The sequence below is a fragment of the Lonchura striata genome, chromosome 25, assembly GCF_050655825.1.
Source record: "Lonchura striata isolate lonStrDom1 chromosome 25, ASM5065582v1, whole genome shotgun sequence".
NCBI lineage: Eukaryota > Metazoa > Chordata > Aves > Passeriformes > Estrildidae > Lonchura > Lonchura striata.
The window spans coordinates 4,255,120-4,269,049 of record NC_140727.1 but is presented as its reverse complement, the minus strand read 5'-3'; the positions used below and the strand labels follow the sequence as shown (position 1 = coordinate 4,269,049).

General features: G+C 67.9%; 3 protein-coding genes across 5 annotated transcripts; 1 reads left to right on the top strand and 2 right to left on the bottom strand.

Moving 5' to 3' along the window:
* Window positions 1-574: 574 nt before the first annotated feature.
* CTSK (cathepsin K) lies at window positions 575-3,310 on the top strand. Of its 2 annotated transcripts, none has more exons than XM_021542143.4 (8): window positions 575-802; window positions 1,360-1,504; window positions 1,621-1,743; window positions 1,833-1,988; window positions 2,059-2,277; window positions 2,356-2,521; window positions 2,605-2,710; window positions 2,792-3,310. In XM_021542143.4, exons 2-8 carry the CDS (start codon window positions 1,379-1,381, stop codon window positions 2,889-2,891), a joined length of 996 nt encoding a protein of 331 aa, XP_021397818.4. In that variant the 5' UTR covers window positions 575-802; window positions 1,360-1,378; the 3' UTR covers window positions 2,892-3,310. The 2 variants fall into 2 exon arrangements, with proteins under 2 accessions (XP_021397818.4, XP_085416862.1); XM_085560736.1 differs by having other exon boundaries at window positions 649-802; window positions 1,298-1,504.
* On the bottom strand, window positions 3,264-7,867 carry ECM1 (extracellular matrix protein 1). Its single transcript, XM_031506929.2, has 7 exons — window positions 7,813-7,867; window positions 6,729-6,800; window positions 6,135-6,433; window positions 5,112-5,477; window positions 4,452-4,672; window positions 4,161-4,248; window positions 3,264-4,095 (listed from the first exon to the last, which is right to left on the bottom strand). Exons 1-7 carry the CDS (start codon window positions 7,850-7,852, stop codon window positions 3,922-3,924), a joined length of 1,260 nt encoding a protein of 419 aa, XP_031362789.1. The 5' UTR covers window positions 7,853-7,867; the 3' UTR covers window positions 3,264-3,921.
* Window positions 7,868-8,809: 942 nt separating this feature from the next.
* TARS2 (threonyl-tRNA synthetase 2, mitochondrial) lies at window positions 8,810-13,870 on the bottom strand. 2 transcript variants are annotated; one of them, XM_021542144.3, is made up of 18 exons: window positions 13,786-13,870; window positions 13,440-13,642; window positions 13,056-13,179; window positions 12,851-12,972; window positions 12,653-12,770; window positions 12,341-12,402; window positions 12,189-12,267; window positions 11,939-12,082; window positions 11,766-11,864; window positions 11,340-11,506; window positions 11,094-11,256; window positions 10,885-11,022; window positions 10,735-10,812; window positions 10,548-10,648; window positions 10,176-10,277; window positions 9,761-9,833; window positions 9,519-9,633; window positions 8,810-9,036 (listed from the first exon to the last, which is right to left on the bottom strand). In XM_021542144.3, the coding sequence occupies exons 1-18, from the start codon at window positions 13,840-13,842 to the stop codon at window positions 8,888-8,890; spliced, it is 2,094 nt and encodes a 697-aa protein (XP_021397819.3). In that variant the 5' UTR covers window positions 13,843-13,870; the 3' UTR covers window positions 8,810-8,887. The 2 variants fall into 2 exon arrangements, with proteins under 2 accessions (XP_021397819.3, XP_085416863.1); XM_085560737.1 differs by having other exon boundaries at window positions 10,735-10,809; window positions 13,786-13,869.
* Between the last annotated feature and the right edge of the window lie 60 nt (window positions 13,871-13,930).

The following is a 13,930-nucleotide window of genomic DNA, read 5'->3' as shown; positions in this document are numbered from 1 at the left end:
CAGGAGAACATCCCGGGGACAGGAGGATGTCCCGGGGACAGGAGAATATCCCAGGGACAGGAGAACATCCCGGGGACAGGAGCATGTCCCGGGGACAGGAGAACATCTCGGGGACAGGAGAACATCCCGGGGACAGGAGAACATCTCGGGGACAGGAGAACATCCCGGGGACAGGAGGACGTCCCGGGGACAGGAGAACATCCTGGGGACAGGAGGACGTCCCGGGGACAGGAGAACATCCCAGGGACAGGAGGATGTCCCGGGGACAGGAGGACATCCCGGGGACAGGAGAACATCCCGGGGACAGGAGAACATCCCGGGGACAGGAGGATGTCCCGGGGACAGGAGAACATCTCGGGGACAGGAGAACATCCCGGGGACAGGAGAACATCCCGGGGACAGGAGAACATCCCAGGGACAGGAGGATGTCCCGGGGACAGGAGGACATCCCGGGGACAGGAGGACGTCCCGGGGACAGGAGAATATCCCAGGGACAGGAGAACATCCCGGGGACAGGAGAATATCCCAGGGACAGGAGAACATCCCGGGGACAGGAGGATGTCCCGGGCAGGACCCGCCGCCCGCCCCGCGCCGGGGCTGACTCAGCTCCTCCCGCAGCATCACGTGAAGCCGGGGCAGCCCCCTCGTCCCCCCTCCTTGTCCCCTCCTTCCCATCCGAACCCGATGTTTGCCAAAATTTTCCGGCCGCCTCCAAACTTCCTCAATCCAGCAGCATAAAAGCGCAGCGGCCGCGGCTCCCGCAGGCCCCGTCCCGGCGCTCCCACCGACGGCTCCGTGCTGGGTAAGCGGCGGGGAGGGGTCCCCCAGGGGGGCGCTGGGTGGCTTTTTCCCCAGGGAAATGGATCCCAGGGGGAATGGGAGGGAATCGGCTCCCGTGTGCGACCCTCGGAGGCACGAAAAGGGAAACTGAGGCACTTGACGTCCAGCCGGCCTGGGGATCCCCGGCTCGGGGAAGTGTCCCGGGTCCTGCCGTGCCACGGGGGGCTGGGGGCGCTGGGTGAAGCCAGGGAGGGGCAGGATGGGGGAACGTTCTCCCTCCTGCACCCTCGGCATCCCAAATCTCCCCCCTGGCTCCGGGTAACGGGAACCGGCTGTCCCGGCTCATGTGATGCCGGCGCCCGGCCAGCCCTGCCCGCGGGGCTGTCCTGGCCCCAAACCCAGGCAGGAAGGGGTCCCAGTCCCCAGCCAGGGCTGGCAGCGGGTCCCAGCCCCAAATCAGGGTGCGCAAGGGGTCCTGGCCCCAAATCGAGGTGTGCAGGAGGTTCTGTTCCCACAGGAGGGTGGGCTCAGGGTCCTGCCCCCAGCCGGCCCCCTGGCTCAGCCTGTGCCCTGTCCCAGTGCTCAGCTGGTCCCCAGGATGTGGTGGCCCGTGCTGCTGGCCCTGCTGGTCCCGGCGGCGCTGGCCCAGCTGCACCCGGAGCCGGAGCTGGATGCGCAGTGGGAGCTGTGGAAAAAAACCCACCGCAAGCAGTACAACGGGCAGGTACGGGGGGGCCCGGTGCTTGGGACCCCCAGGGTGGGGAGTGGGGCACAAGGATGTCCCGAGGGTGGGGGGCACAGGCAGGACCCCTGTGCCAGCACCATCTGCCCCCGGTGCAGGCGGACGAGGTGACGCGGAGGCTGATTTGGGAGAAGAACCTCAAATACATCAACACCCACAACCTGGAGCATTCCCTGGGCATCCACACCTTCGAGCTGGCCATGAACCACCTGGGTGACATGGTGGGTGTCCCTGGCAGGGGAGACAGTGGGGCTGAGCACCCGTGGGTGCTCCCACCCACCCTGCTCACCCACCGGGGCTCCTTCCCCAGACCAGCGAGGAGGTGGTGAGGACAATGACAGGGCTGAAGGTGCCCCGCGGTCACCAACGCCACAACGAGACACTCTTTGTCCCCGACTGGACCGAGAGAGCCCCGGCTGCCATGGACTGGCGCAAGAAAGGCTACGTGACCCCTGTCAAGAACCAGGTAAGACAGGTGAGTCTGGAGCAGGCGTCACCCCGGTGTCACCCCGGTATCACCCCTTGTGTCCCCACAGGGCCAGTGTGGCTCGTGCTGGGCTTTCAGCTCGGTGGGTGCCCTGGAGGGGCAGCTGAAGAGGAAAACGGGGAAACTGCTGTCCCTCAGCCCCCAAAACCTGGTGGACTGCGTGGCCAACAACGATGGCTGCGGGGGCGGGTACATGACCAACGCCTTCGAGTACGTCCGGCAGAACCGCGGCATCGACTCCGAGGACTCCTATCCCTACATTGGCCAGGTGTGAGGGGGCACAGCCCCAAATCCCCCTCCATCCCTCCCATCCCCGTCTCACCCCGACCTTCCCGGCCCCACGCAGGACGAGAGCTGCATGTACAGCCCCACTGGGAAGGCGGCCAAGTGCCGCGGCTACCGCGAGATCCCCGAGGGGAATGAGAAGGCTTTGAAGAGGGCGGTGGCCCGGATCGGTCCCATCGCCGTGGGCATCGATGCCAGCCTGCCCTCCTTCCAGTTCTACAGCCGGGGTGAGGGGCTGGGGGCAGAGCGGGGCTCGTGGGGCTGCTCGGGGACCTGGGGCACGCCCGGTGACGCCGGCTGTGTCCCCAAGGTGTGTACTACGACGAGAGCTGCAACGCCGAGAACATCAACCACGCCGTGCTGGCCGTGGGCTACGGGGCACAGAAGGGCACCAAGCACTGGATCATCAAGAACAGGTACAGGGGTTGGGATGGCTTGGGGATTGCAGGTGGCTGGGGCTCTTCCAGAGGCTCAGGCTCTGCTTTTCCACCCTCCAGCTGGGGCGAGGAATGGGGCAGCAAGGGCTACGTCCTCCTTGCCCGCAACATGAACAACGCCTGTGGTGTGGCCAACCTGGCCAGCTTCCCCAAGATGTGACCAGCCTGCCCAGCCCTTCCCTACCCACTGCCCTGCCCTCCAGCCTGGCCTCTCCCCTCCCAGTCTCACAGATGAAGGTGCTCCCAGGGGGAATTCTTTGTCTCCGTGAGAAATTTCCCCTGGGAAGGGGGGAGACACCCCTCTTCACCTGCAGGGAATGGGGGATGAGCCCCTCAACTTTGTTTTCCACATTTTGCCATGCTGGATTCTGCCATCCCATGGACTGTGCTTGGCCTGATCTGTGAAGGCCAATCCACCCAGACATGCTTCAGGAAACAGCCTCTGCCTCAGGAACACTGGGGTGGAGGTGGAATATTCCCAATAGAAAAAGTAGATCCCTCTCCCTCCACCCTGTATCCCAGTGGAGGCTGCTGAGAATGATAAGACTTTTTATTTTTCAACTAAAATTGGGAATAAGGCTTGGACCAGTTTGCTTTGTGATGGGAAAGGGCCACAGGGATGGGAAAAAAAATCTTCCTTTTCCCAGAGGGGCAAAGAACCCCCTTGTGAGGCAGAATAGGGTGAGAAGAAACTGCTGGGGAATTTTGGGACGGATGGATGGATGGATGGAGTATCTGGGGAGGGGGTGGTTCTAGGAAGGACACAGGGAAGGACAGATGGGTCAGCCACGGCTGGGGGGACACCATGAGGGATTTGGGGATCTCCTGGGATTATGGCCATGAGCGGGGACACGAGTGACAATGACACTGTGGGGCCGCAAGAATGCAGGGAAGAGGTGCACAGAGACCCCTGGGGGGCACGAGGCCGTGTGTGCCCTGGGTGGGTGAGTGACCACAAGCACACCCCAAAACCAAACACAGGTATCACAGCAGGCCTGACACTCCCCAGCAGTGCAAACACCCCAGTATCCACCCACACCCCGGCACACCCCGGAATGGGGCCCCGTGGGCGACACCGAGGCCCCGGGGGGGGAATCAATGGGGACAGTGAGGCATAAGGAAATCCCCAAAGGGAAAAACTCCGAGGTGACACCGCAGCATCTTTATTGTTCCCCCGTGCTGGGAGGGATTCACTCCTCGTGGCCGGGGGGCGGGGGCGCCAGGGCGGCCCCCAGGGTCACCTGGCTCAGGTAGGTGTCGTCGAAGCAGCGGCGCCGCTCGGGCTCCTCCCACGAGCAGCAGCCCTGCGGGTCCCTCCAGGCGTCCCGGGGGGTGGCACAGAGCGTGGCGATGCCCTGGGCCAGCTGTGGGCAATGGGGACGGGGGTCAGGGCGGCTCTGGGGGTCCCCCGACCCCCTGGGTCACTCACCTGCTCCCGGGCGCAGGTGCCGCGTTCCTCGGGGGGCAGCGGGCAGCACGCGGCCGTCATGGCCCCCAGCAGCTCCGGCACCGGCCGCCTGCGGGCACGGACACGGACACGGGGGTGAACACGGGGGTTTTCGCAGGGGGAGTGGGGACTGCTGCATCCCCACCCCAAAAGGGGTTCCCGAGCAATGGAGCATCCCACATGCCTGGGATGGGGATGAGGGGTCCCCCGAAGCTGGGTCCCCACGAGAGGAGGGATCGTGGGGTGCCCCGGGGCTGTTCTGGGGTCACCCACCTCTGTGTGAAGAGCCGCGTGGGGCCGCACAGGGAGCGCAGCAGCGCGGGGCCGGGCCGGGCCAGGCTCACGTTGTGCAGCTCCCGGTCGTATTCGGGGTGGGGCGCGGCGGCGGCGAAGCAGCGGCTCCGGGCCCGGGAACCCCCCCGCTGGCAGCACCGGTGCTGCCCTGTCTTTATCGATGACTCTTCCCGGCAGAACCGATTCAGCCCCTTCAGCCACTGCGGAGGAGGAGGAACTGGGGGTCAGGGGGGTGCCCGGACACTGGGACCCCCCCAACCCCTGAACACCTGGGTCATCCCCGGGACATTTCCGTCCCCTCCCCGGGACATTTCCGTCCCCTCCCCGGATACCGGGGCCCCTCCCTGACACGTTTGTCACCTTCCCGGATACCTGGGAGCCTTCCCGGCCTCTGAGTGTCTGGGTCACGCTCCGGGCACATGGGTCATTCCCGGGACACCTGGGGCCCCTCCCCGGATACCGGAGTGCCAACCCAAACACCTCGGTCCCTTTCCCAAGCACCTGGGTCCTTTTCCCGGATACCTGCGCCTCCCCAGTCCTTTGACACCTGAGACCCTCCCGAACGCCTGCGGCCCCCCGAGCCCTCCAGCACAGCCACCCCCGCTGCCAGCCTCGTCCCCCGCCCCGTGTCCCACTCACGGCGCTGTGGGCGCAGCTCAGGCTCTCGTTGCGGCAGCACCGGCCGTACTCGCGCTCCAGCCGGACTCGCAGCCGGACGCGGGGCCCGGAGCGGGCACCGGGGCCGGGGGGCCCGGGGCGCAGCGCCCGCAGCCCGCAGATGTTGCCCAGGTTGCTGGCCGTGGGCTCGCCGGGAGGAAAGGGGGGCTCGGTGACCAGGTCCCAGGCGACGTTGGGGTGCCAGGTGGGGACGGGCTCCCAGGTGGGGGCCGGGGTCTCCTGGGCGAAGCAGCGGCGCCGCGCGGCCCCGTGCCGGCGGCAGCAGTGGAACTGCCGCGTCTTCACCCCGAACTCATCCGTGCAGAAGTCGTCCAGCACGTCCGTCCACTGCGGGGCAGCGGGGGCAGAGCCCCCTCGGTGTCAGCCCGTGTCCCTCCCTCCACAGTGTCCCCGTCCCCACTGCCGGCATTGTCTCCCCACGTTATACCTGCCCCGGTGTTTTCGTGTCTTCCCCTCCAGCAGTGTCCCCGTGTCCCTCACAGTGTCCCCGCACCCCCGTCCTGTGGTGTCCCCCCTCTCCCCGCAATGTCCCCCCTCTCCCCACTGTCCCCTCTCCCCGTGTCGCCTCTCCCCACTATCCCCTCTCCCCTATGTCCCCTCTCCTTGTATCCCCTCTCCCCGCTGTCCCCTCTCCCCTATGTCCCCTCTCCCCATGTCCCCTCCCCATGTCCCCTCCCCGTGTCCCCTCTCTCCCCTATGTCCCCTCACCCCGCTGTCCCCCCTCCCCGTGTCCCCTCCCCATGTCCCCTCTCCCCGTGTCCCATCTCTCCCCAGTGTCCCCCCTCTCCCCTATGTCCCTTCTCCCCATGTCCCCTCCCCTATGTCCCCTCTCCCCTATGTCCCCTCTCCCCTATGTCCCCCCTCCCCTGTCCCCTCCCCGTGTCCCCTCTCCCCGTGTCCCCCCTCCCCTGTCCTCTCCCCTGTCCCCTCCCCTGTCCCCTCCCGTGTCCCCTCCCCGTGTCCCCCCTCCGGTGCCCGGCTCACGGCGCGCCGGGCGCAGGGCAGCGGGCTGTGGTGGCGGCAGCAGTCGTTCAGCCGGGGCCGCAGCGCGGCCAGCGCGGCCGCCTGCCGCCGCAGGTGCGCGAAGGCGGTCGAGGGGAGCAGCAGCGGCGGCGGCAGCGTCGGGGGGTCGCGGCAGTGCCGGGTGACGGTGGCGGCCATGGGCCAGGCAGGGGGGAACCCGTCCAGGGCGCTGCCCCAGACCGGGGGGCTGCGCGGGGGCGACATGGACCCCCCCACCAGGATGTCGGGGGGCACCTCGAGGTCCTGCTCCTGCTGCAGCACTGAAGAAGGGAGCGGGTGGGCACAGGGCGGGGGGTGTCCTCCCTGCACTTGTCCCTGTGTGTCCCCCTCTCCCCATTTGGTCCCTGTGTCCATCGTGGTCCCACTCCTGTGCCCAACCACTGTCCCCCTGTCACTCCCACCCTTGTCCCCCCCACCCAAGTCCCCTTTCTGCTGCATCACCACGTCCCCATGTCCCTCCACCCCCAACTCCATCCATATCCCCACCCATGAGCATCCCCCTGTCCCCAGGCCTGGGTGTCACCCACCCCTGGGTGTCCCCGTCTCTCCCCTCACCTTGTTTGATGCTGGGGGGCCGCAGGTCCAGGCTCTCCTGTACCACCTGCTGCAGCTGCCCCGAGGCCACCGCTGTCACCCATGGGGGACACAGGGGTCAGCAGGGTCACCCCCTCCACCCCCCACCCACAGAACAGCAAGCAGGGACCCCCACCCAGACCAGCTTGGAGCCCCATAACGGGGAGGGGGCCCCAGGTGTTTGGGAAGGGGACCCAGACATTCAGGAGGGTCCCCAGGTGCTGGTGAAGGGGACCCAGACACCCAGGAGGGACGCAGGTGTTTGGGACAGGGACCTCCAGGCATTTGGGAGGGATCCAGGTGTGTGGGCAGCGGCCCCGACATCCGGGGTGGGGAGCCCTGGCTGCGGGTGCGGAGCCGGGTGTCCGAGGTGGAAGAGTCCCAAACACCTGGGCAGGAGCCCGGGTGGGACCCAGGGGTCCGGGAAGGGGATCCAGGAGCCCGGGGAAGGGACCCAGAGTTCGGGAAGGGGATCCAGGTGTTTAGGGAAGGGACCCAGAGTTCGGGAAGGGGATCCAGGTGTCCAGGGAAGGGATCCAGAGTTCGAGAAGGGGATCCAGGTGCCCAGGGAAGGGACCCAGAGTTCGGGAAGGGGATCCAGGTGTCCGGGGAAGGGACCCAGAGTTCGAGAAGGGGATCCAGGAGCCCGGGGAAGGGACCCAGAGTTCGAGAAGGGGATCCAGGTGTCCGGGGAAGGGACCCAGAGTTCGAGAAGGGGATCCAGGTGTCCGGGAAGGGACCCAGAGTTTGGGAAGGAGCCCCCAATCTCAGTGAGGGATCGCAGGTGTTTAGAAAAGGGATCCAGGTGTCCGGGGAAGGGACCCAGAGTCCAGGAAGGGGCCCCCAGTCTCAGTGAGGGATCGCAGGTGTTTAGAAAAGGGATCCAGGTGTCCGGGGAAGGGACTCAGAGTTCGGGAAGGGGATCCAGGTGTCCGGGGAAGGGACCCAGAGTCCGGGAAGGGGATCCAGGTGTCCGGGGAAGGGACCCAGAGTTCGAGAAGGGGCCTCAGGTGTTCGGGGGGCCCGGGCGTGCAGGGGTGCCCTGGGTGGGGCCGCGGGGACTCACCGGCGGCGCTGAGGAGGAGGAAGAGGCCGAAGGCCGCCATGGCGTCGGGCGCTGTAGGGTCAGCGCCGGCTCCGCCGCCTTATGAAGGGCCGGGTCGGGCGTGGGGCCACATCCCGCGGGGCTGAGTCACGGCCTGACGTCGCGGCAGAGCCGGGAGGGGGACCCCGGGGGGACCGGGGGGCTGTGCAGGATCCTGCACCCCCAAACAGGACCGGGGGCGTAACCCCGGCCCCAGCCGGGCTGGGGACACCGCGACAGCCCCGTCCCCACCCTGGTGGTCCCGTCCCCACCCTGGTGGTCCCGTCCCCGTCTTGGTAGCCCCGGATCCCCCTCTGGTGGCCCCAGGCCCCCCCCCCCCACCCCCGACCCCTGCGTCACAGCAGGGGGAAGCGGTCAGACCACATTTTTGTGGGTTTTGCCCCGTTTTGGGGCCCCCGCCCACTGAGTCACCCCCGGCGCTGGGGGGGGGGCTGAAGGGGCACCTCCAGAGGGACCCCCGGAGATGGGGGGGGGTCCCTCAGCTCCCGTCCCCAAGGGTCACAGCCTTGGTCACCTACGGACAGGGGGACCCCGGGGCGGGGGGGGGCTCCTGTCCTATCCCGGGATAATCAAATCCTGCCCGGGGCTGAGCCCTCACGCCCGGGCAGGTGTTTGGGGTGGGGATGGTGGGGGGGACAGCCCCGTGTCCCCCCCGATTGCCCAACGGCGTCTGCGGCTCCGTGACTCGGGGTTTGCGCAACCCCCCCACTTTCCCCGCCGCGTGGGCGGGGGGAAATCCCGGCTGGAAGGACCCAGAAGTGCCGGAGGGAACTCGGGAGAGGGAAGGTGGGAAGGGAAAACCTGGGAATGAGAGCCCGGGAATCGCCACCCGGCCATCCAAGCCTTGTGCTGCGGCTATCCAGGTGTTTTTGGGGGGGTTCCCCAGGGTCCTGCCCCCACCCCCGCCAGCACCCAGAGGTGCCCGGAGCTGCCCCAGGCTCAGCGCTCACAACATCCAGCGCGTCTCCCAGCGGTTTATTTATTGAGTTGGGGGTTCCCGGGGGGGGGGTCGGGGTCCCCCGGGATTTGGGGGGGGTCAGAAGCGCTGCTCGGCGTCGGGGACGCGGCCGTCCCTGAGCTCCTGCAGCCGCTGCAGCAGCCGCGGCAGCTCCAGCTCCCCGAGCTGCCGGTTCTCCCGGGTCCGGACGCTGACGGTGCCGTGCTCCCGCTCCCGCCGCCCCACCACTGCGGGGGCACGGCCGTCGGGTGGGGGGCTCGGGGTCCCCGCGCCCCCCGGCCCGCACAGGCACCCCCCAAGCACGGCACCCCCAGCTCTGAGCAGCGCCCACCGCCCTGAGGGGTCCAGAGGGGGTTCCAGGGATGCGAGGGGGGGGTCCCAGAACAGTCCTAGGGAGTTCAAAGGAGGTCCCAAAAGGGGTGGGGGGGTCTTAGAGGGGCCTTGGGCGGGGGGGTCCCTAAAACACTCCTGGGGAGGTCCCGAGTGGATCTCAGGGTGGGTGCTGGTGAATTCCCAAGGGGGACTGAGCTCCTGGGGGTCTCAAGGGGCTTCAGCAGATTCCTGAGGGGGTCTCATAGGGGGGGCTCCCAGGGGAGGGTCTCAATTTTCCTCCCCAGAAGCACTCAGGATGTGGATGGGGGTGTCCAGCCAGTCCTGGGGGGCTCCAAGGGGGTCCTGGGGGGTTCCTGGGGGTCTGCCCCACCCTTACCCAACTGGAAGTTGTAGTGGGTGAGTTGGGCCCGGCGGATCTTCCGTGCCAGGGTGGTCCCAGGGTCCCCATCCAGGTCGGCCAGGAGGCCCCCCCTCCTCAGCACTGCCTGCACCTGTACCCCAGAGTCAGTGGGGGCACAGGGGGGCACGGGGACATGGAGGGATGGCGGGGGGGGGTCACACGGGATGGGAGTACATGATGGGGGTACTGGGGGAGCACGGGGTGGGTCACATACTCACCTCCCGGGCATAGTCCTCGACCTCGGGGGTCTGTGGGATGACCATGGCCTGCAGTGGGGACAGCCAGAGCGGCCTGGGGGGCACCAGGGGTCACTGGGGGGCACCGGGGGGGGGAACACACAAAGAGGGGGTGCCCCAAGGGCTGCAGGGGTGTCCTCAGGATAGAGGGAACCCCAAAGATGAGGTATCTCAGGGATCCAGAGAGTGTCTTGGAGATTGAGTGTCCCCAAAACTGGGGAGTGTCTGTCCCAAGATGGGGCACCCTGGGACAGGGGTGACACTGGGGACGAGGGGGCCCAGACAACTGGGGTGCCCCTGGGAATTGGGGGCGTTCCTGGGGATTGTGTCCCAGGGACTGGGGGTTGTCTGAAGGACTGGGGGTGAGGCGTGGGGTGTTTTTGGGGATCCCCCTCACCATCGCCCGCCGTAGCTCTCGGCCAGCACGGCCACCATGCGCTCCACGGAGCCCAGCACGGCCCGATGGATCAGCACCGGCCGCGCCGGGCTCCCGCTGGGGCTGGGGGGGAAAACGGGGTCAGGGGGACCCCTTGCACCAACCCTGATGTGCCCCAAATCCCCAATCCCGCCTTCCCCATCCCAATCCTGACCCCCCACCCCAGCCCCATGTCTGTCCCCCCACCTCAATCCTGATCCCCCTCCCCACTCCAATTCTACCCCTCCCAATTCTGGCATTCCTCAATCCTAATCCTGCTGCCCCCACAACAATCCTCAACTCCAGCCCAATCCTGGCCCCCACAAACCCCCAATCCTGCCCCCCTCCCAATACCTGGCATATTCCAGCTGGAATCTCTCAGGCATCTGGAAATCCAGCTGGATGGTGCCACACTGATGGTGCCTCCCCAGAGCATCCCGGATCCGGATGTCAATCTTTTGGGAATCCAGGGGAGGGGAGGTTCCAGCAGGGTGCTGGTTTGTCCCCTCAGGGATCCCCCCCTCTCCCCAAAATGTCTCACCTTGGGCCCATAAAAGGCACCGTCCCCCGGACTCAGCTCCCAGGGCTGCCCGAAATTCTGCAAGCTCTGCTCCAGCTGCTGCAGAGGTGGGTTGGGAGGGTCAAGGGGGCACAGAGCAGGGGGCACAGGGCACAGGGGGCATCATCCCACCTGCTCTGCACGATCCCAAGTTTCAGGGTCCCCCAGGAATCCTTCGGGACGGGTGGCCAGGGCCAGGCGGAAGGAAAAGCCCAGGACAGCGTAAACGGTCCGGATGAAATCCAGGGAGGAATCAATCTCGCTCTCCAGCTGGGAAAGGGGTGTCAGGGGGGCAGGTGACACATTCTGGGGGGACAGGGAGGGGTCAGGGGCACAGACACCTGCTCCAGAGTGCAGAAAATGTGAGCATCGTCCTGCTGGAAGCGCCGGACCCGCGTCAGCCCTGTCAGGGTCCCGGGGGGCTCGTTGCGGTGCAGGACCCCGAAATCCGCCAGGCGCAGGGGCAGCTCCCGCCAGGAGCGCGGCCGGTGGGCGAACATCAGGCTGGGGACGGACAGACAGACAGACAGACAGGCAGGCAGTGCCCCCAGGTGTCCCCCAAGGCGCCCCAGGGCCACCTGACTCACCAGTGGGCCGGGCAGTTCATGGGTTTGAGGGAGAGGGTCTCGGGGGTGGCAGGGACGGAGAAGATGTGGGGGCTGTAGTGCTGCCAGTGCCCCGAGAGCTCCCAGAGCCGGGGGCTGAACAGGTTGGGGGTCACCACCTCACTGAAGCCCCTCGCCCGGTACTCGCTCTGCGGGGACAGGGACAGGGGAGGTCAGCTCAGCCCCACAGCATCGGTCATGGGGGCTGCAGGGACTGGAGGGTGAGAGCTGTGGCCAGCAGGGCACGACAGAACTGGGGGGCAGAACTGCGTGCGAGGGTGGCAGAGGGGTCAGGTGTGAGGGGGTGGGTGCAGTGGGGTCTGTGGGGGGCACAGCAGTGCCCAGCTGTGCTGGGGATGGGTGCAGTGGGGTCTGGGTGATGTGACAGGGACATGATGGGGGTCGTACCCGGATGAACTCCACGAGGGTGTTGTAGACGTGGGCGCCGCGGGGCAGGAAGAAGCAGCTGCCAGGGCTGAACTTGTGGAAGAAGAAGAGCTCCTGATCCTGCAGCAGGGAGGGCGTTACTGGGGGGGATCCCCGTGGATCTGAGGGACTCCCCAGCCCCTGGCAGGGCTCACCTTCCCGATCCGGCGGTGGTCCCGCTGAGCCGCCTCGTCCTGTGCCCGCTGCCACTGCTCCAGGTCCTGGGTGCTGGGGAAGGCCACGGCGGCCACGCGCTGGAGTGACAGGCCCCCAGCTCCCCCCAACAGCGCAGCCGAGCTCTGCGGGCACAGGGGGACATCAGGGGGCCGGGCACCAGGACCCCCACCCGATACCCACTGTACTGGGGATGCCAGTGGGGCATGGGGACCCCCACCCAGCACCCACCGTGAGCACCCGCAGGGCTCCGATCAGCCCCGTGTGCCGGAGGAGGGGCCCGTGGCACAGCTGGAGCAGGGGGCCGCACCTGAGGGATGAAGAGGTGGATGTGGGGACAGCTGTGGTGACCTAGGGCCACCCCCAGTGTCCCCTGTGCTCACCTGTAGACTGTGGCTGTAGGGGATGTCACCTCCTGGAGCTGCTGCAGCTGGAAGGCGTTGTGCTGAGGAGGGACAACAGTGAGGTGGGTGATGGTGGGCTTGGTGATATTAGAGGGGTGACACCGAGGGGAAGTGACACAGTGCTGGGACAAAGGACCAGGGTGGTGACAGGTAACACCAAGGGGGGTGACACTGGGCCCGATGAGCATCACCCCAGCGAATGATCCCAACCAGGAGGGTCCCAGCGTCCCCAGGCTGGCCTCCCATGCCCCATGCCCCCGGGATGGGGACACGCTGGGGAGGGGGACACACCTTGAGCAGCTCAGCCAGCTGCTGGCGGGTGGCCTCGAGGCGCTCGAAGCGGTGCCGGGCACGGGCAAACGTGGCACAGGCCTTCTCCAGCGCCGGCAGCTCCGTGCTCTGCACCGTCCTGGGGGAACGGGGACACGCTGGGGACACACTGGGGACACGCCAGGGACACGCCAGGACCCCGCATGTGCCCTGCCCTACCTGCTGCCCATGTGCACGTCGCAGAAGAAGCCGTCCTCGGTGGCCTGGGTGCTGCAAAGCGTCGCCCCGAAAAACTGCTCTGCCACCGCCCCCAGGACACAGGCGCTGGAGCGCCAGAAAGCCTGGGGGGACATTGGGGACACGGGGGACAGGGGCTGTGAGGGCAGCGGGGCGCGGGGCTGGCACCCCAGGCCCCCGGGCTCACCTCCCGCCCCTCGGGCGTGGAGAAGTCGAGCAGCTCCAAGTCGGTGTCACATTCCAGTGGCCGGTCCAGGTCCTGGAGGGTCCCGTTCACCCGGGCCACCAGCACCACTTTGGCCAGGCCAGCCCTACAGGGACACCAGAGACCCCCCTGGAGACACCGTGGGCACCCCACAAACCCTGTGGGAATCCTGCGGGGGCTCTGTGGGGATCATGGGGACACAGGAGGAACCCCACGAGCCTCGTGGGGACCATAGGGACCGTGTGAACCTCGTGGGGACTCTGTGGGGCTCAGGGGGCACCGCGGGGACACCCTGCGGGGCCCGGGAGCCTTGGCAGGACACTGCGGGGGCCCTGGGGACAGCGTGGGGACGCCCTGGGGCCGTACCCGAGCTCCGTGGCCACCTGGAACGGGGTGGTTCGCAGGGCCCGGCCGGGCAGGCGGCGCCCGCCGGGCAGCGCGATGCGGATCGGGGTTCCCGGCGGGAGCCGGCCGCCGCCGGCCCCATCCCCGGGCCCGTCCTCCCGCTCCGCCGCCGCCGCCCGCAGCCGCTGGAAGAGCCGGAGGCGCTCGGGGTCCGGCCCGGACACCTGCGGACGGGGATCACCGCGGGGTCACCGGCTCGCCCTCGGCGCACGGCGGCCAGCGGGGCTCAGAGCCCGGGAGGGGAGCGGGCAGGGGCGGTGCGGGGCTCCCGTGGGGATGGGGAAGGTGCCGGGGGTCCCGAGCGCACCCGGTGTCGCCGCGGGGCTCCCGCCAGCAGCAGCCGCGAACCGGCGAGCGCGGACATGGCCGAGGCTCCGCCCGTTCCGCCGGAACCGGGGACCAGGCGGGTGCCTCCCCCCCGCGGGAGCCGCGTTGGACTCGCCCGCCCGTGC

Coding starts and splice junctions, on each gene's coding strand:
- ECM1 (XM_031506929.2), bottom strand. CDS start 7,852: ATGGCGGCCTTCGGCCTCTTCCTCCTCCTCAGCGCCGCCG. Junction 6,801..7,812: donor CCTCCTCCTCAGCGCCGCCG/GTGAGTCCCCGC, acceptor CATGGGTGACAG/CGGTGGCCTCGGGGCAGCTG. Junction 5,478..6,134: donor TGCCCTGCGCCCGGCGCGCC/GTGAGCCGGGCA, acceptor GCTGCCCCGCAG/TGGACGGACGTGCTGGACGA.
- TARS2 (XM_021542144.3), bottom strand. CDS start 13,842: ATGTCCGCGCTCGCCGGTTCGCGGCTGCTGCTGGCGGGAGCCCCGCGG. Junction 12,083..12,188: donor GAGCCCTGCGGGTGCTCACG/GTGGGTGCTGGG, acceptor CTGTGCCCGCAG/AGCTCGGCTGCGCTGTTGGG. Junction 11,507..11,765: donor CCCTCGTGGAGTTCATCCGG/GTACGACCCCCA, acceptor CTGTCCCCGCAG/AGCGAGTACCGGGCGAGGGG.
- CTSK (XM_021542143.4), top strand. CDS start 1,379: ATGTGGTGGCCCGTGCTGCTGGCCCTGCTGGTCCCGGCGGCGCTGGCC. Junction 1,505..1,620: donor GCAAGCAGTACAACGGGCAG/GTACGGGGGGGC, acceptor CCCCCGGTGCAG/GCGGACGAGGTGACGCGGAG. Junction 2,278..2,355: donor CCTATCCCTACATTGGCCAG/GTGTGAGGGGGC, acceptor GGCCCCACGCAG/GACGAGAGCTGCATGTACAG.